Source organism: Ciconia boyciana, chromosome 1, assembly GCF_034638445.1.
Source record: "Ciconia boyciana chromosome 1, ASM3463844v1, whole genome shotgun sequence".
Lineage (NCBI taxonomy): Eukaryota > Metazoa > Chordata > Aves > Ciconiiformes > Ciconiidae > Ciconia > Ciconia boyciana.
The window spans coordinates 60,261,741-60,288,317 of NC_132934.1; the positions used below are offsets into that span (position 1 = coordinate 60,261,741).

The 26,577-nt window shown below is 41.1% G+C and overlaps 1 protein-coding gene across 3 annotated transcripts in view; it reads left to right on the plus strand.

Annotated features, from left to right (window-relative positions):
• LARGE1 (LARGE xylosyl- and glucuronyltransferase 1) overlaps positions 1–26,577 on the plus strand; it is a 300,884-nt gene that overhangs the window by 141,856 nt on the left and 132,451 nt on the right. For all 3 annotated transcript variants that reach the window (XR_012043802.1, XM_072870284.1, XM_072870273.1), the window contains 3 exons: positions 1,002–1,303; positions 7,559–7,641; positions 22,535–22,658. Coding sequence is in view for 2 of the 3 variants with exons in the window: in XM_072870284.1 (XP_072726385.1) it covers positions 1,002–1,303; positions 7,559–7,641; positions 22,535–22,658 (509 nt within the window). In the remaining variant the exon portion in view is untranslated. The remainder of the gene's footprint in view (positions 1–1,001; positions 1,304–7,558; positions 7,642–22,534; positions 22,659–26,577) is intronic.

Here is a 26,577-nt window from a genome sequence, read left to right on the forward strand (position 1 = left end):
TTGTTTCAATTTGATTTCAATTGAATATTTTTGAACAGTAGTTTAGTTTGAGGGTTTTTTACCACCTTTCAAGTACTCTATGTGTATATATATAGCTTTATTAAAGTTATGTGAAAATATGTCTCCTTTGAAAACACATCAGCTGCATCCCTATTTGCTCCCTTAAAATTTGGTGGCAATAATGTACTGGGAAGTGATGGTAGAATGTGTTGCAATTGTTGTCTTTGGTTATGGACCTTGGTTTCAGGTTAATTTATGTTTATATATAGCTTTACTTTATATATAGCTAATTTTTTAAAGATGTTTTGAACAAAGAAGATGCCTTTTGAAAATGTGAAAATGAAGTGTTTCATATTTCTGGAATATAACTTTTCAGTTAAAGGTGTTGAATTGAACCATTTTGCTTTTTTCGAAATTCCCTTGTTGTCTTTTTCAGCCAAAATACTTTCCAGAATTTGACCCACATGTATATCGAATGTTTCAGTCCTTCTAAACCTCTTACTTCTCAGCAAGCACATAATACTGTGTTGCTGAATAAAAAACATCTGCTCGTCACATGTGCATCAGCTGCGGCTACTGTTTGGCACAAAATGGTAACCAAAATACTGTAGCTTGACTGTGGAGGAAATGGGGAATAGGAGAATTATTTTGTCTTGCATACATTTCTAAAATTTATTTAACTATATATTAATTGTCTTTGAATTAAATCCTTCTGTTCTTGACTGTCTTGCCAGACTAGAGACTGGCAGGCAGCTCTGTCCAGGACAAAAGAAACACATGCTTATCTTTTAGTGTGGTTTGAAAATTAGTAGGACCTGTAGCTCATAGAACTTCAGCATTTGTCTAAGTTTACCACGCACTTAAGCATTGCCTTGAAGTGCCAACTCTGCATAAAACATGGCTGTATTTGAAACACATCCCTGCCTCATGGTGCTGACATTAAAGGAAAATGCAACTTCAAGTATATTCTAACAAAAGTGTTTTGTTTTCTTCTCTTGCAGATGGGAAGCCAGTGTCGCTGTCTCCACTTGAATCCCAGCCCCACAGTCCTCGGTACACGGCGTCAAGCCAGCGGGAGCGCGAGAGCTTGGAAATCCGCATGCGGGAGGTGGAGGAGGAGAACCGTGTGCTTCGCAAGCAGCTCAGCCTGGCACAGAGTCGCAGCCCCTCACACCACCGTGGCAATCACTCCAAAACCTACTCCATGGAAGAGGGGACAGGCGACAGCGAGAGCCTGCGGGCTGGCATTGTGGCGGGGAACAGCTCCGAGTGTGGGCAGCAACCAGCAGTGGAAAAATGTGAGGTAAATAAACAAAAGGAACCTGCCAGAAACAAAGCTTGATAGATTTGATCCTTTAAGGATATTGCGGTTCCCTATCTCCTTCCCCCTGAAACTTTCTGCTCAGAAACCGGCCTCTTAAAGGACTACTGGGCGCAACTTTTTAGATAATTTTTAATTATTCTTTTTTTTAGAAACTTTAAAACATTTAATCATCTGAATATCTTTTGAGTTTTATTTCTCAGAGTTTTTTGTCTTTTTCATTCTTGTGTCCCCGAACCTGGTGTAAAAATGAAAGCCTTGTTCCAGGCTGACTTCAATACAGCAGTGCTGATAAAGACCTGTGGCAAACTGACCCCGTGTGTTTCTAAATTAAATGAAAGCGCCACAGTGCTTTGAAAAGCCTTATTCCTTTGTTTGTGCATCTGTACTAGAACAGTTCAGGGTTTACAATTAATTAAATTGTGGCTTATGGAGCCAGCCTATGTTTTTGAGTCACTTTCAGGAGTGTACCTGTAAAATGCCACTGTGGAACCACCTGCTTTGTGTGAGCTGTGCACAAGAGGTGTGGTTAGCTGCAGGGAACAGGAGATCTGTTTCTAAGCAGGTTTTGGGAGGTTGTTTTGGTTTGGTTTTCTCCATTTTATGCCGGTAGTTTTGTGGATGTCATCCAGCTATTTAGTTGTCAGATATCTGAATGATGACAGTTCCGAATATGGATAGATCCGAAACAGAAAGTCTTGCTTAAAGGCCTTGTGCCAATCCCAGCTGGTGAAGATATCAAAAATAATTCCTCCATTTATTTCTACAAAGAGGGTAATATTGTATCACCTTTTATCTTGCTTTCTGCCTCTGGGAAGATAAAAGTTGAAAGAAAGTAAGTGGGAGAGCAAAAGAAGTCCTAATTATCTCTTCAGATAAAGTCTATTTAATGGGCAAATATCAAATATTGTTTAAAAATGAATTAGTTGCTTTCCAGTTGGACATCTTTGCGGTCACTGTGGAAAAAGGAACCAACATTATTTTAAGGAGAGGGAAAAGGAGAAATCTGTTTTTCATTTTCCCTCCTCCCAATAATGAGGGTCTGATTTTCCTCCCTGTAAGCATTTTGGCATTTCTTTTAAAAAGGGAAGGTTTAGGCCATCAATAAGCAGACCTCACTTCTCTCTTATTATCATGCCAAGCAGTGATGAGCTGAATCTCAGTTCTTGGTTGTTCAATGTACCAACCAATTTGGGACACAAAAATAGCAGCTTAAAGGAGGAATAGTTTAAGTGGCCTTGCAGTTTATAATGTGTTTTGCCAGTAAATTTACTTGCTCAGTGGGGTTTAGCATTGTGCTCTAGGCAATGGTTATATAAAATACGAAACCTCACTTTATTTGCCAACCCCCTATCTCACTGCACACTATTTTGATAATGAAATAGCTTTTTCTTCTTTTTCTTAAGGAATTCACTCAGTAATTCAGTAACAGCAATGGAAGTTAAAATTAAACTTCCTTATTATCAGATTTGCCAGAGGTCTCATCGTTTATCCTATTACTGTAGATTCTGGTTCCATGTTTGTGTGAGCGGCATCTTGACTGCATTCACCCTCTGTTTTCAGTGTTTCAGCGGTGTAAACTAAATCTTTTTTAGCCTCTGACCCTGGAATATATCACAGCACGTCAACAACTTGGGTAGAAAGAGACAAGGGTCCTGAGAAGAAGTCTGGGGCTCTGGGGGAGACAAAGAGAGCTAGGAATAGGTTATTTATTTCATCGAGGCCGTTCTTTGAGATTTACTGAAGCTGACATTTCAGAATCTAATTTGGGATAATCTTTAGTGATGATTAAAACATTTGAAAATGCAGTGACAATGAATGAACATTAAATATCTGATAAAGCATAATCTGTGTGATAATAATTGTGATCTATATAAAAAAACAGTGGGTTTGTTGCATTCCAGCCACCGCTTGCTACTCTGTTGCATCACAGGAGAGCTCTTCTGATATTATAAAATGGACCAGCATTATATCGCAAGAAAAAGTCAGAGTTCCAACCAAGGGCCTTGTCCCTGAAAGGAGCAGATCCCTGTCCTGCTTTCCCAGTAGGAGACAATTTTAACACAAACCTTGGAAATACAAGTAAGAGTAGTCCTTACACAGATGTAGGCACAAATAACAGGCTTCAGAAGAAGAACATAATGCTGATGGAAGCTAACAGAATTCTATGACTCCTTCTTATGATGTTATCCCAGTATCTTTCCAGCTTGTGCCTCCATTAACTGGGCATTTAGTTTGAATTAAGTTTGCATTTATAAATATTTTTAAAAGATATTATATATTAGAAAATGGTTAATTAGCAGTATAGCATTTAGTAGGTTAGCAGAATACTTAACATTTGAAGAATTTTTACAGGCATATTTGTATTGTTACTATTCTCAACAGTGTCGCTCAATAGGGTTAAGTGTGTAGTGCTCCAGAGCCACAAAGAACAGGCCCCCACCAACGTAAGCACTGTAAAACACAGGAAAAGCAGATGTTACCTGCCTCTGGGAAACATTTGTAGCATATTTACATTTTTGTAACATGCTTTTAATATCTCTTAACCACATTCAACAATTATTTATGAAGGATTAAGTAACTGCAATGGAAGGCCTGGCTAGTACTAGTGGAAAATTACTGAAGTATGAAATGCTTTACCAAAGATTATTTTTAGCTATAAGAACTAATTAGAGTTTGTTAAGCTCATTATTTCACCATTCCAAAAAGTAGCCTGAGGAGGAAAAAAAATAACATCTGTTTATCTAGGCACCTTATACTCCTTATCAGCGTGGGATGTAAGGCCCAGTTCTTTATGTGGTTTTGGATATTCGCTTCCCATTAATATTACCCCAGAATGGACTTATATGAAATACTGCTTTCAGAAACAGTTTTTCCTGGTCTGTAGTGGCTAAAGTAATAGTTTCTAAACCATGTTAGCATGCACCTTGGATTATTTAAAATCCCTTTCCTAAAGAAGCTTAACTTCCTTAAATGTCTTTCAGTACCTGGGCCTGAGTGCTCCCTAAACTATTTAAAATCAAAAATAATTCTGTTTGTGTCCCTGATCCCCAGCCTATAGGAATAACAGCTTGATTAACTTCCACAGTGTTTTGATTAGCTATTCATATCTGTATGTATAAGCAAAGGAAGAATTCATTGAGTCTGGAAAGCAACAGGTATCATCATTTAATCTGTTGCTGCAGTGAGTTCCATTGTCTAAAAGCAGCTCCAGTGAATGGCCTGTGTCCAGACTTCTTGCAACATCTACTAGTGATGAACATGCCTATCATTCAATTTTAAAAGAGCATTGTAGGTGGATGGACACTTTCAAGGAGCTCAGTTTAGTCCCACGGTGACTTCTGAACATCCAGGCTAGAGTTTGACAACTAGAATTATCATGGATTGTAAACAATGAGGAGCAAATGTAGCATGCAGTGCCTTGGTGTGAGATGCCTGGAGGGACTCGTTGAACCAAGCAGAGAGGCTGCCACATGTTGTGGAAGTTGGAACATTCTTGGCTTATCTGGCTTCACTTCTAGGTGTTATCTGCAGCCATCAAGTCCGGAGGTTGTGTGAATCACAGTGGCCGGTTCTGGTGGAATGGGGTTACAATCTTCTAGCCATCTGCAGACAGAAAATGAGGAGTTTGAGAGAGCTGTGATGCTGCTGACCAGTTTCATAATCTGAGAGCTGATGCCTACAGTAGTATACTCAGGAGGATGCAAGTTCTTTGAAGTGCTCCCTTCTTCTGGCCACTATTGCCCTGTCTTACCAGGATTTTGCTACAGCCAGCTGCTCTCTATCCAAACATGTATTTGGAACAAGCATGGAGAAAACTGGAAATAAAACTTTTTGCATTAGGATGCAAACATCTGCAGACAGTTCAGGTTGCTGACCTCATGTTGACTTATCAGTTTTCCCACTATTTTGTTTAACAGTGAAACAATGAGGCAGAGGAAAGTGAATCAAGAAAAGGAGGAACAGACTGAGTCTTGCAGCATGCCACAGTCAAAAACTTTGGAAAAAAAGGACTAGGTTTCTATTCTCTTTGAGGATTATTGCTCTTTCCTATAGCTGATCGCAGGCAGGAATATAAGTGATAAATAGTATCAAATGCTACAGAGAGGCTGAGCAGAAGGTATATGGATGCCTGTGTCTCTGAACTGGAGAAGGACATTCAGAAGAGCAGCAAGTGCTGTCTTCTCACTGTGCCCTGGCTGAAACAGCATGCAAGGCAACAGCACCTGCTAAAAGACACCAAGGAAAGCATACTTTTAATTTTGAAACAAAGTGATTTAGGAAAAGGAGAACAGATGCGAGAAATCCTTGACAGAGTTTATTTCTGATTTTGTGGGGATTTGAAAGGTGGAGAGAGAGGCTGTGAGGAGAGTTTTTCTGACAAGTAGAGGTAGTATAAAATGATGTTGACAGTGCTATTCTGTCAAAACCCATAAAATGTTTGTGTCTGGTCCAGTGTCTTCAGGTGAAGTGTTTAAAGCAGTCATGAAACCATTCTCAGTTAATTTGATTTTAATTGGCATTGAAGGGAAGGATCTTAGGTCTTCCAAAAGCCTGAGAAAGACCAGGTGGCAACCAGACAGGAGGCAGCGTGTGCAGTGTCAGGAATCTGTGCACCCACAGGAACCCACGCCTATAAGTATGGTACAAACCACTGCTGCAATAAAAGTTGTCAATAAGCAGCCTCTGTTCTCCCCTGTTGTTATCACAAGAGAGAAACACAATCAATTTTTGCAAAGTGCTGAGCATGCTCAACTCCCATTGACTTTAACATAAATTTAAAGTGCTGAATACCTCGCAGAGCTGTTGTCAAAATGTACTGCATTATCTTTTCTTTCTCACACCTCTCTGGACAGACAGTTGGCTTAATAATTCAAGTCCTCTTAAAACCTCAGATCTTCAATGTGCCTCAGCTTGTGAGGCACACTAGGGCTGGAGGCAGCTGTGATGTTCACGTGGGGACTGCACAATGGCACAGCCACTTGGCAATTATTTGATTCAAATTGTGCCCTGCACCAGACGATGTTAATGGATGGGGCTATGGACTCTTTAGACGTGCCCAACACATGCCACCTCTTGTGTGAATCTGCTTCTGTTACAAGCCAGACTTTGGGAATCTATGACTATGTGAGGAGGCAGAATTCCTCATTTGTTCTCTGTGTAGTGGGCTTTCTGTGGAAAATGAGAGCTGCATGTGTGAGAAACCAGCTAACCAAGCTTCAAATGGAAGCCAAATGAGGCTTCCCTGCAGTTTCACAGCTGTGTCCCCAATCGCAGCTTTGTGCTGCCAGCATGGTGAACTCTCCTTCATTTCTGCAGCCGCTAAGAAACAGAAAAATACGGAAGCTGGAGTGAAACTTGCTAAGATTAATTTTCTTTTGTCCCCAAGGAGTAGCAGTGGCTAATTTTAAAACCAGAGAAGAGTAACTTAACATCATTTTTCAAATTATTACTTACTACCTTAATAATAATGACTAGTAGCGCCTTTTCAATTTTCCCTTTCCTCTTGCAGAGATGAGTAAACCTCTGCCTCATATTAAAAGGAAGGTAAGAAGGCACAGACGAAGTGATAATTTACCAAGGTGCTGGGGTGGGGAGAATGTGTGTGTGGGGATTGTATTTAACTTCACATTAACACTGGCCAGTACAGCCCATACTGGTAGTCACAGGCAGGGAAGCGACTGCCAGCCTTCACAGCTTGTATCCTATCTTATCACTGGGATGCACCCAGCCCCTGGCAAACCAATTGCCCCACTCATGCTCATCCATGAGAGCTAGCTCTCTTTCCTTAGTAGCTGTCCTTAAGACGGAAATAATGCAAATTTTCTGAGAGCATATCTGCTTCTAATTATCAGACATAATTTTAAACTTCAGTTCAGAAGGTTAAAGTGTCTGCGTGTTTGCATACTCAGAATTTCGTGTGCTGCTAAATGGGTATGTGTGTGTGTACATACACGCACACATATGCTCTTAGCTAATAAGTGCAATTCTGGTCAGACATCTGATGTAATTTAGGGATAGTAATGACTTTGGAATGATGATGGTGTTGTAACTCAATTAAGATGTTTTTAACAAACTGCCTCAAGTGGGCTGCAAACAGCTGCAAAACACCCACTCAAATCTTTAACAATCGCCGTACTAAATAATAGCACTGTCATGTATGTGCTCTCCTTAATGAATGATAGAACACAGGAGCAGGCTTTAATTTTTATTCTTTTTGTTCCTTTTCTCCCACAGACCATCCACGTTGCCATTGTTTGTGCAGGGTACAATGCCAGTCGGGATGTTGTCACACTCGTCAAGTCTGTCTTATTTCACAGGTAAAGGTAGCTTTCTTTTCTTGTATATTGTATATCTGATTATGGCTAAATAAGCTCTTTTTCCATTTACTCTCTTACTTCAAAAGAAAGTCAGATTCCTTTCCTTGGTTGCTTTTTCTTTGGAAGGAAGGAAGCACGAAATTTATGACCACCGCAAATAGATTCACTTGTGTAAAGATTTTCATAGTCAATTAGAGGGATCAGAGATCCACCTCCTACTCCTGTTGCATTGTGGGAATAGTGACAGTTCTATCAGTACTGTAAAGCATCTGAACGCTCCTGAATGTTGTAAAATAATAATAATAGTAATAACAGCATTGTATTCATTTAGCCTATTTCTGGTATCATTTTATGGCACAGGTGTAGATGGTACTTTGAAAGCCATATACATAAATACACACTGGTTACTTGACTATCCTAGCTTCCCATTTAGACGTTTATTTTTCAAAGTAAACCTGTTACTATAGTCAGTATTATTTCATTAAAGTCAGATTATTTATTCTGGCTTTGGAAGAGTTACTTGCAGCCCCTCAGAAGGCTTGCAACCTGGTTTTAGCATATGGAGCACAGTTAGATCCCAAAATTGAGAGGCATAAATGTACAATGAAGACAAAACAACCAATTCCCTTAATAAACAGCAGCTCCAGAAAAAGAGAAATGGTGTTAAACTCTGTGTGGGCATACGTGTATATCCCTTGTCCAGTTTAGCAATGTCTCTCAGAGATGTTTTCCAACAGTGTTGCGGAAAGTGGATCAAAATAGAGACGTGAGAGGCTGATCAGACTGTTTGACTCAAACAGGACAAATAGACTAATAAAACATGCGTAGAGTATAAAGAGTTTACTAAGGAGGTAGTTTCAATACGCTGCTTTATATTGAATGATATTTTATACCAGGGAGGATGACTCTTGTTCATGTCGCGCTAATATCTTACAGCTACCTGGAGTGGGCCCTTTCAGTCCCCCACCTTGCTCCTTATGTTTGCCTCCAGTCTGCTGGAACAGTCTTAGTAATCACTCCCTTACAATGGTTTTAGTACACCATTTTAACTATTACCCATTTTTGGTAAGCTTCGTAAAAGAATGTAAATGCTCACTTTGTACAATGTGGAAAAAGACTCAGTAAACATTGTTTAAGAGGTTGGCTAGAGTGCAGGTAGAGAGGGGAAATTCTCCAAAATATAAGAGCAATTTTCACTATCAACACATAGCCTTTGCAAGTCTTTCCAGAAGTAGCATGTTCATGCTAGAAGAGGGCTAGGAGCAGGAAAAACAATGCTAAAATAAACGTAACAAAAACAAAACAACAGTAAAAACCTGTATCATGCTCTGTGCAGACTTTTTCTGAATGTTAAAATCCTGTTAAATTTTAAACTATATCTATTTCCAATTAGACTTCTGAATTATTCAGTGTAAACTGGCTTTATATTGCAAAGATGTGGGGTGTTTTGTCTATTTTGATTGTTGTTTCTAAGGGATTTCTTGCAAACACGCATTTTTATGGTGACATGAGTTATCCTAGTGGTTAGCTTCTCGGCATTTTTCTCTCTTAGTACTTGCATCCATTTTGAGAAGACTGTAATATTCTGTAGGTTTCCAAATGTGCTGTAAATAATAGGAATCTCACAGCTCAAAGGTTTAAACAGTCTGTGTTACTTCAAGGAAATGTTCCTGTTTTACATAAGCCACTTATCTGAGCAATAGCAAACTTATAAACAATTCTGCCATATAACGGCAGAATTATGTAATTTGGAAATATATTTAATTAAAACTATGGAACCAAAACAAAAGGAAGTAATATTGGTATTTCTAAGTCTGGTGGATTCTGCCCTTGTCAGGAACATATTTGCTGTTTGGCTAGCAGTACTGCTCATCTCAAAGGATTTGTCTAGCTCAGCAGAGGTGATCAAGATAAAGTCCAGTATAGCTAATGAAACTTTAGTACAGTTAGTTACATTCAAGATAACCTGTCTCGCTTGTTTGCTCAAGACATACTTAAAGACAAATCTAAGTCCATTCCTGCCTAGGACTAGCTTTTCTCACTAGGCATTAAATTGTTTGCTAGGAAGGGAAGATGTTCTCAAATAAAAGACAGAGCTTCTTACAGACATTTCTTCCTTATCTTCTAGAAAACCCAGGCTTCTTAAGCATCTGTTGATGCTGTGGCTACATGCACAGAGGTTCATGCCTCAGAAACGCTCCTTTCTTGGATCTTTATCTTTGGAGTGGCAATGGTGAAGAAGGCTGGAGAGTAAACAACAAACAAACACAAACTCAGCTGAAAATTGATTTAGAACCAAGATTCCTTGCATTGCTTGCCATGTGCAAACAATGTTATCTTGGAGACTGGTATGCACTTCAAAAATGACAATGATTGGAAAGAAGGCTTCTTTTAATTGCTAGGATCTATTTAATTGTAGGAAAAAAAGGATGGAGACAGTTCATGACACTGCACTAGGAGGAATGAGTTAGGAGAGTTGGAGGTGGTTGGTTCAGATGGTGGATGCTTCATGACATCAGTAGCAAGTTCACCATCTGACTTGAGGGCCATCAGTGAAAACAGGCATGGAAATGTCTCTTCTTCTAACCCCTAGATGTGCACCATGGAGTGCATCCTAGCTGGCATTGTCCAATAAGCCAAGCAAAACAGACATTTGAAAGGACTGTATGTTTCCACTGGATAAGAAGTTTGCTTGTTCTATCCTGATCTCTAAAGTTAGGCTACTGGTCCTTCATTTGTACGATCACCACATTCAATCTCAAATAAAGTTTTGCAAGAACAGAATGAACGTGATGAACGTGCCTCCAAACATACTGTCAAAGAGATTTTTTTTTCCTTTTTTTGAAGTTTCTGATGATCAGTGTTCAACCAAACCTGATACAGCAGGTGCAGAATTTGCCTGTAACAAGAGTGTAAGAGGGCATATTGTATAATTGAAAGACGCTTGTGTAGAAATCACAGCTCTTATTATGTAGGCAGGCACAGTGTGGGTTCTCCTTGGGCAGCTGTACCATTACACCTCAATCCTGCCCTGCAAAACCCTGAATACAATCTACCGGTTAAACAACTGGCCCCTCAAAGCAACCACACTTGATATCCTCGTCTGTTCTGCTGCACATCACTTGGTGTTTGTTGTAAGAGCACTGATTTCAGTGAATCTGCCTGGAATTCATGGAGATGTCATGTGCTTTTATTAGCATTTCCATCTAGTTTAGTAATTAAAGCATGTTTTAGCTGTGCATTTTGATACAAAAAGAGGTACCTAAATTCCCTACTTCTGTAGGGAATCCCTACTTCTCTAATAGAAAAATTCTGAGAAAAGGAGGCCGTGTCAGTCTAATATTCTTCCCTCCATGCATTAACATATTTTTTATACCCCTTACTTTGAGCTATAGTGCTAGATAGAGAGACACAAAACAGTAGGGGTACTGGGCCATTAAGAGTAAAAACTACAGGAGTTTCTATAGATGGAGTGTGCTGTTTCTTCTCTCTTGCATGAATGTATGGCAAATCCTGCATATTGAACATTTCAGCTCTCCCCGGGTCTAAAAAAGCAAGCTTCTGATTCCAGTCATTCCATATATATTGTGAGACTTAGGCAAGCTACTTGGTCAAACCATTTGAGAAACTGTATCTGTCTTGAGGTTCTAGAGAGTGGGAAGAGGAGAGGGAAGGGGTGGTGTGGTTGATTCCTTGTAAGAACACCATAGTTCAGAAATGCATTTCATTCCCAGTGGAAAAGGAGCTTGATTCCAGTTTTGTCTTTAGAAAACGTATGCTCAAGCCACAAAATCCCAGCAGCTTTTAACACCCAGTTGACATAACTGACAGTCTGTTCTCAGGAGGAGACTCAGCAGAGCTGGGATAGTGCAGGGTTTGCAGACTGTGATAAATATGCATTGGCAGTGCTGCACAGAGGGAAGCTTGTAGAATGAGTACTTAGTCCTCATCTGCAACTTTCCTGCTTTCCTCTCTTGGGCATCTAGTTCCTAATTATGACAGATTTTATAAATCTGTTGCAGTGGTGAAAAATCCTCTCTCTGAGCCAGTTTAACACAGACAAGCTCACATCCCTGTGTCCTAAGTGCAACTTAACTATAGGTTTTCCAAAGCAAAAGACTAAACATTAAAAATCAAAGATATTGGGTCAAATGGACAAAATGAAATGCAAGTGCTTTTGAAAACAGTACATATAGTAGTATGCAAAAAGCATCTGCATTTCTTTTTCAAAACTGAAGGAATGTCGTGTGGCTAATAACTCTGCTTGAAACTTTTGCAACTACTGGTCCCAGTTAAATTAGTCATTTTCAATGTTTTACTCCATTTCTGAAAACTGTAAAGCTTAGAGTGCCACAGAAAGAGCTCACAAGTTATAGTTTCATATTGCAAAGATCATTTCTGTCTCTGATTATGTAATTCTTGAATAAGAGCTAAAATGATTTTTAATGTACTCTTATCTTTTCCAAAGACATGCTAAACACCATCTTTCATCTGGGAACAAAGAAAGGCCAAAATTGCACAATTACGACCTGTTGCTGGCAGTTAGGTCAACCTGAGAATCTATGAAAAATTAACTTCTCTTTTGTGCCAGCTAACACTGCCCTTTTTTTTTCCTATGTTAGTCCCTCTTCTTTGGAGAAGTTGTGGTTACTTCTTTAGCTATGCGTTCCATCTATCCAACAGTACTAGTGACATAGTAATGGTGATGGGGTTTCATAGTGTAAACAAAACCAGTCAGCTAGACAAATGCTTTCTAATACGAAATGACTAGCCTCTTTGCTTTAAGAAGGCTGCTTATAACCTTAAAGTTAAGTGTATGTCTAAGCATTTTTAAGATTAGGATATTAAACTGTTATAGATTGCTGTATGAATAATAAGCTTTTTTTCTCAGAACAAGTAGAATAAGGCAAACCAAATGAAAATCTAAATTAAATAAAAAGAATGACATGTAATTTCCAAGTAAGAGTCACAAGTCAACACTGACTGGTAATTAAAGCTTATGTAATCTAATGGCTGTATTCCATGGAGACTGCTTTGCCTTAATGGAGTTAATTTAAGAATTTAAAACCTCTGTCATTGTTTCCAACTTTTCTAACGTGTCAGTCTATTTTGTGGGAGATTCTTCTGGCAAAAACTACAAAGAATGAACTGGTTTCTCTGATCCATATAGATGCATCAATAATACACACTTCCTTTTGTATTTTCTAGCTGTCCTAACAAAGGAGGCGTAATGGAGAAAGCAATGTTTAAAATAATCTGCCCATGAAATCTCTTATTATTTCCCAAAGTGCTTCTATAAGTTAACACAAAACAAGAAGTTCCATGAATGAGGCAGCTAGTGCATCTTTAAGATCTCTCCAGTAGTTTGGGGAGCATTTTAATCAATACTGGATGTGAAAGAGTATGAAAAATCTGTAATGATTTCCACATTAAAATTCTCCCCCATGACAGAGGGATTGTCATATGGGCATTAGGAAAAAAAAACTTCCCAAGCTGCCTTTTATAATTTCTGTTTGAAGTTCTTGTAACTATTTGTTACAGATATAAAAGGTATTACCTTGTTGTGCTTCCCTTAATAAAGTATAGGTTTTGGAAATAAACCCCCTGCGCTACTGACCTTTTTATATTCTTAGAAAATAAAATTCCTCTGTTGCAGAGAGACAACTGTGCAACTAAGCAGCTGCTTTTTGAATTGCTAACAATTGAGCTATGGAATAATACAGAAGGGAAGAGTGAGTCTCGGTTCACTACTCCCTTTTGCAATTGTAGATTTTTGTATTTAACTCTGTGGCAGTGGCTATTCAAAAAGAATGGGCCACAAATGCTTGAGCAAGCAGATCAAAACTCTGATGAAGAATAAGAAGTTTTCAAATATAAAAATAAGACATAATGATAAAAAATATATATAGAAACGTGTACCTTGGAATAGGCTCCTAAATTCATAGCCTGACTTTTAAAATTACTGACTTCTTTTCATTTTACTAAACTTTATAGAACCTCAGCAATTCTGAAAATGAGAACATTCATTTAAGCTCCTATATTTAGGCCTAAGAGCCTATATTTAAGCATCCATGCTTGAAAAACTTGGCCAGAATCTCTTTTCATTCACTTTTGAGGAAAGCAATTTAGGAAAATGAATGTATGCTCTTTACGTATGGTTTACTTTGTCAGATAGTGTTCTGATCTTAGGATAAGTGGAAATAATTTAATATACGAAGATTTGCAGTTTTCTAAATAGAGAGGTTAAAACCTTGAGTTTCCACTTGATGGGAAATACCCATATTTTGAAATGGCATTCTTCTGCATTAAGACATTAGCGCATCAGCGTTTTCCATGTAGCAGAACTGTGAAAAGTTGTAGTTGGTAAAAATTCAGATGTTCAAAGTCTTTGAGGTAAATGAGATTAAGTGATTTCTGGACCTTGGGAGAAAATCTCTGGCTGTTTCAATACCTGCTTCTATAGTGAGGAATCTGGAAGACTTGGGGCTCAGAGTCCAAGGGCTGCCTGTTCTGAAACCTGGAACACTAGAAACCTTGACTTCCAAACATACGAATTCACATGAATACTGGGAATTTTCCAAAACCTATTAATTTTGTAAGAGAATTTTATCAAAATTGTCATATATTGACCTATATTATTCCATATTTGCATATACTGTCACCATTTATGGTATAGTGCTTTCTAGCAGTACAAGATATAACCAAACTCTACCATGTGTGGTTCTTCTGCTCTCTTGATGTGCCCAGTCAAAAATGAGTTATATGGGATAACATATATGTTAAAAATAAACACAGCACACAGCTGTGCTTTGAGTTTGTTAGAGAAGTTGAAGTCAAAGGAAGTCAAAGCGCAGCAGTTCGCACAGGCAGGGCGTGTAGGGAAGGCGAAGTCACCCTACTAGCTCAAGAGGTGCGTTCATTCGGTAGTCCTCATCCTTTCAGAAGAAACTTAGCTATGGTATTCACTCATCAGAAGGCGATGCCCTCTGTGCTCGCCAGAGTGGATGTGGCTACCCAGACTGGGAGCTCCCACGAAAACATGCAGCCACCCAGGTCTCAGGCTGCAGGGAGTGCCAGGGCCTGTCACTGTTCACAGATGGCAGCTGTGAGGACAGCCGTGTGAGGTGCAACCAGGTGGATGATTTGCTCTGCATGGTGGCAGAGCTATGGGACGAGGTAGAAAGGTTAAGGAGCATCAGGGAGGCTGAGAAAGAGATAGACTGGTGGTGCCATGCTCTGCCTTCCCTGAGACAGGAACAGGAGCAGCAGCAGCCACCAGTAAAAACCCACGATCAAGGGGATCCTGTATCCCCCCCACACCGGGCTGAAGGCAGCAGCTCAAAGGAAAAGAGTGAATGGAGGCGAGTCCACGCTCGTGGCAGCAGGCATACGCCCTCCTTGCCCACCTCGCCTCCCCAGGTGCCTCTGTACAACAGGTATGAGGCCCTGGAGGTGGAAGGCCAGTCAATGGAGGATGGGGATGACAGTCTATCTACACCAGAGGTGTCGCCCAGGTCAGAAGAACGTACCTCTCGTATTAACACCACCTCCACAAGGAAGAGAAGACAGGTTATAGTTGTGGGTGACTCCCTTCTGAGGGGAACCGAGGGTCTGATACGCCGGACGGACCCTCCTCTTAGGGAAGTCTGCTGCCTCCCTGGGGCCCGGGTGAAGGATATCACTAGGATACTCCCTAGCCTGGTATGGCCCTCGGACTATTACGCTCCACTGCTCTTCCATGTGGGGGGTGATGAAGCTGCAACACATAGTCCTAGGGCAATCAAAAGAGACTTCAGGGCCTTGGGATGGATAGTAAGGGACTCCGGAGCACAGGTTATTTTCTCCTCTCTCCTTCCAGCTGTGGGCAGTGACACTAGAAGGAACAGAGGTACACAATCTATTAACTCATGGCTCTGTGGCTGCTGTCATCGCCACGGTTTTGGTTTCTTTGATAACGGGATGGCCTACACAGCACCAGGTTTGCTGGCATCTGATGGGATTCATCTTTGTCAAAGGGGAAAGAGAATCTTTGCTCAGGAGCTTGCAGGGCTCATCGACAGAGCTTTAAACTAGAGTCGAAGGGGGAAGGAGATAATATCAGGCTTGCCCAAGAGAAGCTGAGGGACAACGTGCCATGGTTAGAGGGAGCGGGTGCCAGCGAGGGCACTCAGCCTGTATCTCTGAGATGTGCAGGGTACACTGGGGCACAGTTTAAGTTGTACAGAGTTGACCTAGGGGATACTGAGATAATAGGAGCCACGAGGGAAACACCAGTGAAACACCTCAAAGCACATAAGAGGTGTTCCTCTATGAAGGAGACAGGGACGGCAGCCAGCTGAAGTGCCTCTACACCAATGCACGCAGCAGGGGCAACAAACAGGAGGAGCTGGAAGCCATTGTACACCAGGAAAACTATGATATGGTTGCCATCATGGAAACATGGTGGGATGCCTCGCACAACTGGAGTGCAGCGATGGATGGCTATAAACTCTTCAGGAGGGATAGGCAAGGCAGGAGAGGCAATGGGGTAGCCCTGTATGTTAGGGAGCGTTTGGATAGTTTAGAGTTTAATGATGGTGACAAAAGGGTGGAGTGTCTATGGGTAAGAATCAGGGGGAAGGCCAACAAGGCAGATATTGTGGTGGGAGTCTGTTACAGACCACCCAACCAGGATGATGAGGCAGATGAACTATTCTATAAGCAGCTGGGAGAAGCATCACGATCGCTAGCCCTTGTTCTTGTGGGGGACTTCAACCTGCCAGATGTCTGCTGGAAATATAATACAGCAGAGAGGAAACAGTCTAGGAGGTTCCTGGAGCGTGTGGCAGATAACTTCCTGACACAGCTGGTGAGTGAGCCAACTAGGGAAGGTGCCCCGCTGGACCTCTTGTTCACAAACAGAGAAGGACTTGTGAGCCATGTGATGGTTGGAGGCTGTCTTGCACAGAGTGATCACGAAATGATAGAGTTTTTGATACTTGGAGAAGCAACAAGGGGGGTCAGCAGAACTGCTACCTTGGACTTCCAGAGGGCAGACTTTGGCCTGTTTGGGAGACTGGTCGACAGAGTCCCCTGGGAGGCAGCCCTAAAGGGCAAAGGAGTCCAGGAAGGCTGGACATTCTTTAAGGAGGAAGTCTTCAAGGCACAAGAGCAGGCTGTCCCCAGGTACCAAAAGATGAGCCAGCGGGGAAGAAGACCGGCCTGGCTGAACAGAGAGCTTTGGCTGGAACTCAGGAAAAAGAGGAGAGTCTATGACCTTTGGAAGAAGGGGGAGGCAAGTCAAGAGGACTACAAAGGTGTAGCGAGGTTGTGCAGGGAGAAAATTAGAAGGGCCAAAGCCGAGCTAGAGCTCAATATGGCTACTGCTGTAAAAGACAACAAAAAATACTTCTTCAAATACAATAGCAGCAAAAGGAGAGCTAAGGAGAATCCCCAGCCCCTAGTAGACAGGGGAGGGAACACAGTGACAAAGGATGAGGAAAAGGCTGAGGTACTTAATGCCTTCTTTGCCTCAGTTGTTCTCCAGGTACCCAGCCCCCTGCATCGGAAGATAGGGACGGGGACCAGAATGGAGCCCCCATAATCCAGGGGGAAATGGTTAGTGACCTGCTACACCACTTAGACATTCACAAGTCTATGGGGCCCGATGAGATCCACCCCAGAGTACTGAAGGAACTGGCAGAAGTGCTCACCAAGCCCCTTTCCATCATTTACCAGCAGTCCTGGCTAACTGAGGAGGTCCCAGTTGACTGGAGATTAGCAAATGTGACACCCATCTACAAGAAGGGCCGGAAGGAGGACGCGGGGAACTACAGGCCTATCAGCCTGACCTCGGTACCAGGAAAGCTGATGGAGCAGATCATCTTGAGTGCCATCACACAGCATGTAGAGGATAACCAAGGGGTCAAGCCCAGCCAGCATGGGTTTATGAAAGGCAGGTCCTGCTTGACCAACCTGATCTCCTTCTGTGACAAGGTGACCTGCCTAGTGGATGAGGGAAAGGCTGTGGATATTGTCTATCTAGACTTTAGTAAAGCCTTTGACATGGTTTCCCACAGCATTGTCCTGGAGAAACTGGCTGCTCATGGCTTGGATGGGTGTACTCTTCACTGGGTAAAGAACTGGCTGGATGGCCGGGCCCAAAGAGTGGTGGTGAATGGAGCTAAATCCAGTTGGCGGCCGGTCACAAGTGGTGTCCCCCAGGGCTCTGTGTTGGGGCCAGTCCTGTTTAATATCTTTATCAATGATCTAGATGAGGGGATCGAGTGCACCCTCAGTAAGTTTGCAGACGACACCAAGTTGTGTGGGAGTGTTGATCTGCTTGAGGGTAGGAAGGCTCTACAGAAGGACCTGGACAGGCTGGATTGATGGGCTGAGGCCAATTGTATGAGGTTTAACAAGACTAAGTGCTGGGTCCTGCACTTGGGCCGCAACAACCCCATACAAAGCTGCAGACTTGGGGAAGAGTGGCTGGAAAGCTGCCTGGTGGAAAATTACCTGGGGTTATTGGTCAATAGCCGGCTGAATATGAGCCAGCAGTGTGCCTATGTGGCCAAGAAAGGCAATGGCATCCTGGCTTGTATCAAAAATAGTGTGGCCAGCAGGACTAGGGAAGTGATCGTCCCCCTGTACTCGGAACTGGTGAGGCCACACCTCGAATACTGTGTTCAGTTTTGGGCCCCTCACTACAAGAGAGATATTGACGTGCTGGAGCGTGTCCAGAGAAGGGCAACGAAGCTGGTGAAGGGTCTAGTGCACAAGTCTGATGAGGAGCCACTGAGGGAACTGGGGTTGTTTAGCCTGGAGGAAAGGAGGCTGAGGGGCGACCTTATTGCTCTCTACAACTACCTGAAAGGAGGTTGTAGAGAGATGGGGGTTGGTCTCTTCTCCCAGGTAACAAGTGATAGGATGAGAGGAAATGGCCTCAAGTTGTGCCAGGGGAGGTTTAGACTGGATATTAGAAAATTTCTCTTCACTGAAAGTGTTATCAACCATTGGAACAGGCTGCCCAGGCAAGTGGTTGAGTTGCTTTCCCTGGAAGTATTTAAAAGATGTTTGGATGAGGTGCTTATGGACATGGTGTAGAGGTGGTCTTAGTAGTGTTAGGTTTACGGTTGGACTTGATGATCTTAAAGGTCTTTTCCAACCTATACGATTCTGTGATTCTGTGAAGTCCACCTCACATTTGGAATGAGGGAAGAGGAGGTTTGTGTTGGTCATCACTTTCTCTGAGACCTGATTCCAGGTTCCCTTCAGCCCAAGAAAGATGTCCTGCACAGAAGTCCTGAGGCTCAGGGAATTGGAAAGAACCTGTTGGGTCATCTCATTAACTCCCCTGCTATTGCAGGAAATCACAGCATTGAAGTCCTTTTCATAACTTGATCTACCTTCACAACAGAAAGAAGTCGGGTTTTTCTTTAATCAGAGCATCATATTTTTCCAGTTTCATGCCACTCAGCTTCCACTAGCAAACTTTAATGTCTTCAGCTGCTCATTAAAATTCTTCAAAGGCCATGCCACCCTTTCTTGTTATCCAAGTGAAGGGACTCTCAAGCCTCCCTCTGTAAGACTTGGATATCTCCCAGAATTTTTAAACTGTAGCTTCTAAATGCCTGTGAAGGATAGTTCTCCACATGACTATCCCTTAACTTATCATAGGTGCAATACAGTTTTATTTCAGTTTTGTAAACCTTGTATCCCAAAATGTCTCTGTCCTAGAAAAAGACCAATCTGAAGAATAGCTTTCAGTGATACCAAATGGTACAGCAAAACATCTGTGTCTAATGAAATGTAGCTTTCAGTGGAATCCTTCACAATATCCTGATTGTCACCCCTAATTTTTACAGCCAGTAATTCAGTCACATTGGCACATAATTAAGAGGAAAGATGACATCCCTTTCTCATATCTCTTGAGAAAGATTTCTCATCTTACAGTATCTCCTCTGTATCTTTTATAATGGATGCTGGTTGATCTTTAAGCTTCTGAACTTGTTTCATAAACACTTTGAAGCAATCCATATCTTTTAGGCTTTGCATATTGCAGAGACCAGAAGTGGTAAAAGATGTCATCTGTGTGTATGCTAGTACTGTTACCTTCAGAAGGTCTTCCAGGTTTGAGTCTGTGCTCTGCTGGCTTCTAGCACCATGCTAAACCTCACATTTCACATAACTAAAATCTTAGCTGGAGTAAAATTTTCTGTGACTGGTGCACATTTAGTTGTAGATGTCAGCAGGTCACTATTCTGTTTTGGGGATGTATTTTTGTAAGTGATAATCTTCTGCTTTGCCTCTGACACATACTTTCCTTCCAGCTGAATCTTTACCATGAGGCTAACAACTTGAAAGAGATTTCTGTGTAGGAGTACAACTACTCCTTTTTTCTTTTTCCCAGTAGGAGCTGAACTAAAGAAAATGTCACCCACTTGTTCCCATTTAAGTTTCATACACTCTGGGTCATTCAGATAAGTATGAACTGCTACTGAACATCTGAGTGTCTTTGTATCAGATTTTTTCTTTTCAACTAGTATGTTTCATCTTCAAATATTTTATATCAATTCCATTTCACTAAATGATGGTTTGAAAGAAGATGTAGCTTTCTTGTTTTAAACTGATTTTTCACTCTTCTTATTCTACTTGGCAATATATAGATAAATGACCCTGAAAAAAAGGAAAAGAAATTACTAAAGAACACCAGCTGGGAAATAGTCCTACCAGATACCAGACTTAGCCCCTGCTAAGCAGAGGAACCTATGTGGAATGTGTATGTTGACATTCAACACCTACTTGCCTTGAGATATTGCTTTGCCTGTACCCAAAGCCACTGGTGTTTTGTACTTCGTTTCTCTTGGCCTTTTCTCTGCTAATGAAATTTATTTCCTGATCACTGCTATTTCCCGATTTTTTCTTGGCAAGGTGCCTGGTTACTGCGGAATCTGCATGAGCCAGGATGTCCTCTTCTTCTCTCCTGCTGGGCTGGTGAAGCAGATATAATTGCTGTGATCCCTTTAGCTTGGTAATAGGACGCCCAGCAGCTGGCAATGTATGCCTTTCCCTCTCCCCTCCTCACTCCAGGGCAAGCTGGAGATCAAAAGACCTTTGTCTTTTTGGAAAGCATGTTGTGGCTTAGTGTTTTGGATATTGTTAAACACAGATCAGCTGTGGGTTTATTCTGCCATCATCATTATCTCATATATAAGGCTTCTAACCAGCCCTTTTCTGCTTTTCCTGTAAGCACGTAATTTGATCCACAGTACCCTTGAAGCCAATACAACAGCTTCACTGACATCCCTGGGTATTGGATTGGATCTTAGGTGCGGTATTTCTAACACTGCAAAATCCAGCCATGCATTGCGTCTCACAACACCATGCATTGCGTCTCACAACAATCTCCTGTTTCTGCTGAGAGGTGTGTTATGATACTATGAACCATTGTAGGTATTTTTATGTTTTCTTGTGGACTTTGTTCAGTGAGAAACAGTATTACTCATCAAAGCAAGAAGAGTAGCATTAAAGAGAAAGACACATATTGTTCATTAATGCAGGAAATGGAGAAAGAAATAACCTTCATCTTTTGGGCTAAGCCCAAAAGTGTGATGGAAGTACATTTGCCTGAACTAACATAGATTTCCTCACTTCTCGTTCAGACAGCATAATGTACTAGCATCAGTCATCTTCCACTTTAACCAGCATCTGAAACTAAATGTTCCTCTTTTTAGATGAAAAATATTGGTTAACAAGTACACCCATTTACCTTTTTAAATTTCACAGAAATGAGACTCCACTATTCCACCCTAGGGATCGAAGAAAGGTTGAGCCAATGCTGAAGTCTAAATGAACCATCTGTTGTCTTAGTGGCTTTTGCAAACTCTGTCCTTCTCTGCTGACAAGGAAAGTTGCTAAGCTAGGGATAAACATGGAAGGCTACAAATCGTGACTAACTTCCACTGGCAAGTTTTCATACTCCTACCACAGAAGTTGAGTAAAGATCAGACTTTGTTGCTTACTGTCCCTCAAAGAGAGAAGCAAGGTTAAGGGATTTAAACATGGTATTTGTAATGTCCAAGTTCACATTACTATAGAAAAATCCATACACTTTGTCAAACCTTGCCACTCTTGCTGATACTGGCTTCACTCATCTTGTTTTGAAGCTTTTCACTTAGCCCAAGTCCTATAAGTACAGAGGTGAACCCAAATCTGGTGTTTTGAAGTAAAATATTTTCTTTGTTCCTGCTTTTCTTCAACCCTCCATCCCTCTTAGGAACAAGGACGTGGGAAGATTTACAATCTCCATTCTATTACTATGGCAGTAGCTAGAAGGCACTCATGTGAAACTTCTAATTTGGGGTTCCCATAGGACAGCTGTTGATACCCCAAGTTTGCTTTGTAGAAAAAATGTGTGTAAACTCAATGGTCCTGGAATTTCACCTCATTCAGATGATTATTTTTTAACCTTCCCTTCCCTCCCCACTTCTCCACAGACAACTGTTCTTACCACAAAGATAAATTACCAGGTTGACCTAGAAAACTGAAAGCAATCACTTTCACAGCAAAAGTCCCCAAAGGGGGATTAACTTAACTTGGCCTTCTTTTAAGGAGCCGATAGAAGGGACCAGATCCTTAAGTGTTACAAATCATCACATTCCACTGAAGTCAAAGGAACTATATTTATTTGCAGCCACCCAGAAACTGATCCAGTATTTCTATTATTGCCATGTTTATTCAAATTGTAAGTGTCTCAGCATTTTGGCCACAGAGCAGGACTCCACCAAACATGCTGTACATTTTACCTTGAGACCTTAGACATAGATAAAGCTTTGTAAGTTCTGATGTTGTCCTTTTACAATAGGAATTAGAAACCTTTGAACTAATGCATTTCTGTCCCTCCTCCTATCAGGCGAAACCCACTCCACTTCCACCTCATCGCAGATGCAATTGCCAAACAGATCCTGGCGACTCTCTTCCAGACTTGGATGGTCCCTGCTGTGCGCATAGACTTCTATGATGCAGATGAGCTTAAGGTAAAGCAAGAGAAACATAAATGTTACTCATACACTTCTGGTTTCATGTCATCCCTTTTTTATTAATCTCTTTGGATTGGAGACTTGGGGGAGAACTGCTGGCTAAAATATTCTCCCTGGCTAAAACTAATTCTAACCCACATGATTGTAACCCCAGTTATACTTAACTAGAATATACTACATGACTAAAATCAGTGCAGTTTCTCCGCTAATGGAATATGTTGTTTAGCAGGTTAGAATTTTACTTGCTATCAAGAGAATTCTGGTTGCCCAGGTTGAATTGCATCTGATCACATTATGTTTTGCTAAGGATACTTCTTTCTAGTAGCAATGGTGGAATCTTAAATATCTTGTTCAATAAGCCCAAGTCTGTTATTGGAAACACTCAACTTCCCTGCATTCCTTAAGCATGGGTGTGTAACACCGTAAGTACACACACTCTGACGAGGTATCAATATTACCTTTTGAAATAGCTACCTTTTTTATCTAGATGCCCTTTCAAAATGAATGAATATGAAGAAACGAGAGTTCCAAAGGGAAAAAAAAAAATCACTTACTCAAAGCATAAAGTAATTATCTTTTCATAGTTAGAAAGTTTAAATTAGATCACAGAGGCACACCATTTAGTTTGAGCTGCACGTTTTTTAGCTGTGGAGGTAGAATGAAGTATTTTAGCATTTGGAGTTGGTGGCAATAATTTGTATGACTTATCAGACTGTTCTGAACAGCATCCTGAAACAAGGAAAAAACAAAATTTAGCAAATTGCTGTGCTAATTAAGGGGTAAATTCAAAGCACACCATGTTGTAGAATCTTGAGTACAAAAAGTTGTAGAAAGAGATGGAAAAAATGATCCTTGAGAAAAATATTTTGTTTCTAGCTGTTTTAATTGTTTTATTGGTCCTTCTACATGAAGCTATAAGCTGATACTAACCTAATTAGCTAGAGATCTCCCTTCTGTTCTTTATAGCTTCGTATCAAGGAGGAGGTTTGTTCTTGTAAATCTTGTACGTGTCTATATTACATGTGCTTTTCTGCAAATTGTGGGATTTTACAGTGCTTAATTAGTCTCTCAGCTAGGCAAGACAGACCTCTTAGTGTTTTCCTTCTGGTCATTTGGGTATGGTCCAATCTAGTTAAGTAAATAATAACCAAGAGAGCTTACTTCAGTGATCCTCAACCTCCTGATTTATAGGCAAAACACTGTGCAGATATGAGGCTACAGAGCAAAGTCTTGTTTTGTCCCTCCCTCTTCACTCAACTTTAACTTTTATATGGCCAGTGACCTAAAGCAGCACTGGACTGTCTTGCATGTAACCCATAGGCTTTAGGTTGGGGACCACTTTCTTACTGGATGCAGGTATTGATGCATAAATACATCTTTCCAGGTCTGCTGCTCTTGCTCAGAGCTCATCATACTGCATACCAAGCAATTTCCCTGATTTCAGTAGCCAAAAACCACAGTATAAAGTAGTATTCGGCATAGGTGAATGTGACAGACACTGCCAAAGGACAGTAAAGAGTTGTAAATATAAATGGAGTTTTAAAAAGCCAGGTATGATGCTGGCTCATATCCAAATCATTCTGCAAGTTTTAGCAAAGAAGACAGAGGAGCTGTTTACAGACAGCTGTAGGAGCTCGTCTAATCTGTTTCCTACATAGCCTCTAGAGAGGATTTAATGATTGTTTTGGGTTCATGTATTTCACCTGTACTCTTGGGAGCTATATTATGCTGTCCAGTGTTAGGAAAATGTAGAGCTGATGCTGGAATGTTTACTAGAAAGTCTACCTTTCTCTAAAGTGATCTATGAATCCAGTGTTACAGTATATACTATGTTTCAGTTTTAATGACCCTCTATAGTTCTTTTTTAAACCTGTAATCAATACGAATTGCTGACATTTAAAAGGGTTTAGACTGAACAATAGCATGAGAATTTTCTGCTTAGCTTTCATTCACCAATGTTTCATTGTTTGGGAACACATTTTAGCTGCTACAGAAAACATTTCATTTCATGTTTGGTTTTTTCCCTTTGGATAAGTATGAGCTTCCCGCCTCTTACTTCTAATGCAGCAGGAGCTGGCATGTTAGCTTAAGCCCTTAAGTCCTGGGAAAAGTCTTTCTTCTGCTCCTGCTCTTGTTCCTCCTCAAACAGTGGAAGGAAGAACATAATGTTAGATCCTCCATAAATAGCATGGATGCTTTTTTCTTTTCAAGTAGCTATTTAGAATTAAGGCAACACTTTCCACTAGAGTATTACTTTTTTAAAAGGCAGAATTTGGAGACTAAAATATTTGGCAATGTTTCTTAACATATCCTGCAGTTCTTAAAATACATGCTGTTTAGCTTAGAGTTAGAGCAACCAGTGTCCTGAAGGAAGGTGTAGAAAATAAGGCTCTGCAGTAGGTGTTGTTTTCTCTCAAGTTTTACAGGAGAACTGGACGCTTCAATGCAAGAAAGGGAAGACAAGGTACCACTGATTATCCCAGAATTTCTAGGACCAGAAAACCAACATACCTACTTTGTCTGCTGCTGTGAATTAAGCATGTCAGATGTTCCTTTTAAAATTTAGGGAAGACTTATTTTTCCTTTTGCAAGGTGACACAGCTGTTCATGTTCATCCTGCACCACAAAGAGCCTACATTCTTTCTCTCCCTAGAGGTAGGTGCTGCCAAACTAACACCAGCCTGCTTGGAAGAGGGATGGAGCACAGGAAAGGATGGCCAGGGAGAGGTCTATCTTTGCTTGAGGCACATGATAGGGAATGGGGCCGAAGAGGAGGAGACTTGGCTGTGGAGCTGAGCCAAGATAACAGCATTTCCAGGAAAAGGGTCAGACACAGTTAAGATGGGAGCTTGCTTGGATATATTTCTTTCAAACAGCTAGCTCGATGATTGTAACAGCCAGTTCTACTAAGATGCTTGTAACCTCCCCCAACGTAACTTGGCCTGTCTCCTCATTGCCTTGCCAATAGCCACAAGGGAGATCTGTGCTTAAAAGCTCTCCCTCAACTTAGAAGCTGTTCAGATTGTGAATTGTACTGCCAGTGCCACTCTCTCCCATTAACTAAACTTGCTACATGCAGTTAGTAATAAGCAATAAGCATCCTTGAAGTGTGGGCAGCTGATAGTGGTGCCAGTAATTGAGCCATTCCATAGCTGCAGACTTCATTCTTGTTCTACTCAGTATGGCCCACACATAACTCTTCCAAATTTATGTGGTCACATATGGCTGTGACTACAAACTGGAAAGTTACTTGGCAATGTAGATTCACTTCGTATGATCACATTAGCTGTGTTATTCAGCTTTGGTCCTAATGCAGTAGATGTAGGTATTACAGCAATGCATACCACAAAATAACTGGAAACTGAAAATTGTCTTCTTTGAACATTAAATAAAATAAAAAAGCATACCTGTGAAACAGTGATCTAAAAGACCCATTACAGCTGTGGCTTGTAAATATCAGGCTGCAGGATATTGTGTTTTTCTCAGTCCACTCTTAAATGAAGAAACTCCATAGCTAACTATTGAAGATGTGCAACACAAGCACTTAGCTTCTACACTTCATTATTCAACATGGAATCTCATGTCACATTGGAATCTCGATCACAAGGAAGTATAGGCATTAAACCCATTGTGATCTTCATTGGCCCAGAGCAGAAGGAGCAGCTGATAAAGCAGTACTGTATGTGTGATATGTGGAATACAGATGAGGCAAGTTTGTTTTCCCAGATGTTGCCTGACAGACTGCTGACAGCATCAGGTGAACTGAGGGAAGCAGAAGGTAGAATGAGCAGCTGCCTGCTCTGCTGTGTGTGAATCTTGATGGCCCAGATAAACGTGGTCTCTTCATCACTGGTAAGGCAGAAAAGCCATGTCCTTTAACTAGTTCAGCCCACAAACATGCTGCAATTGATCTGTG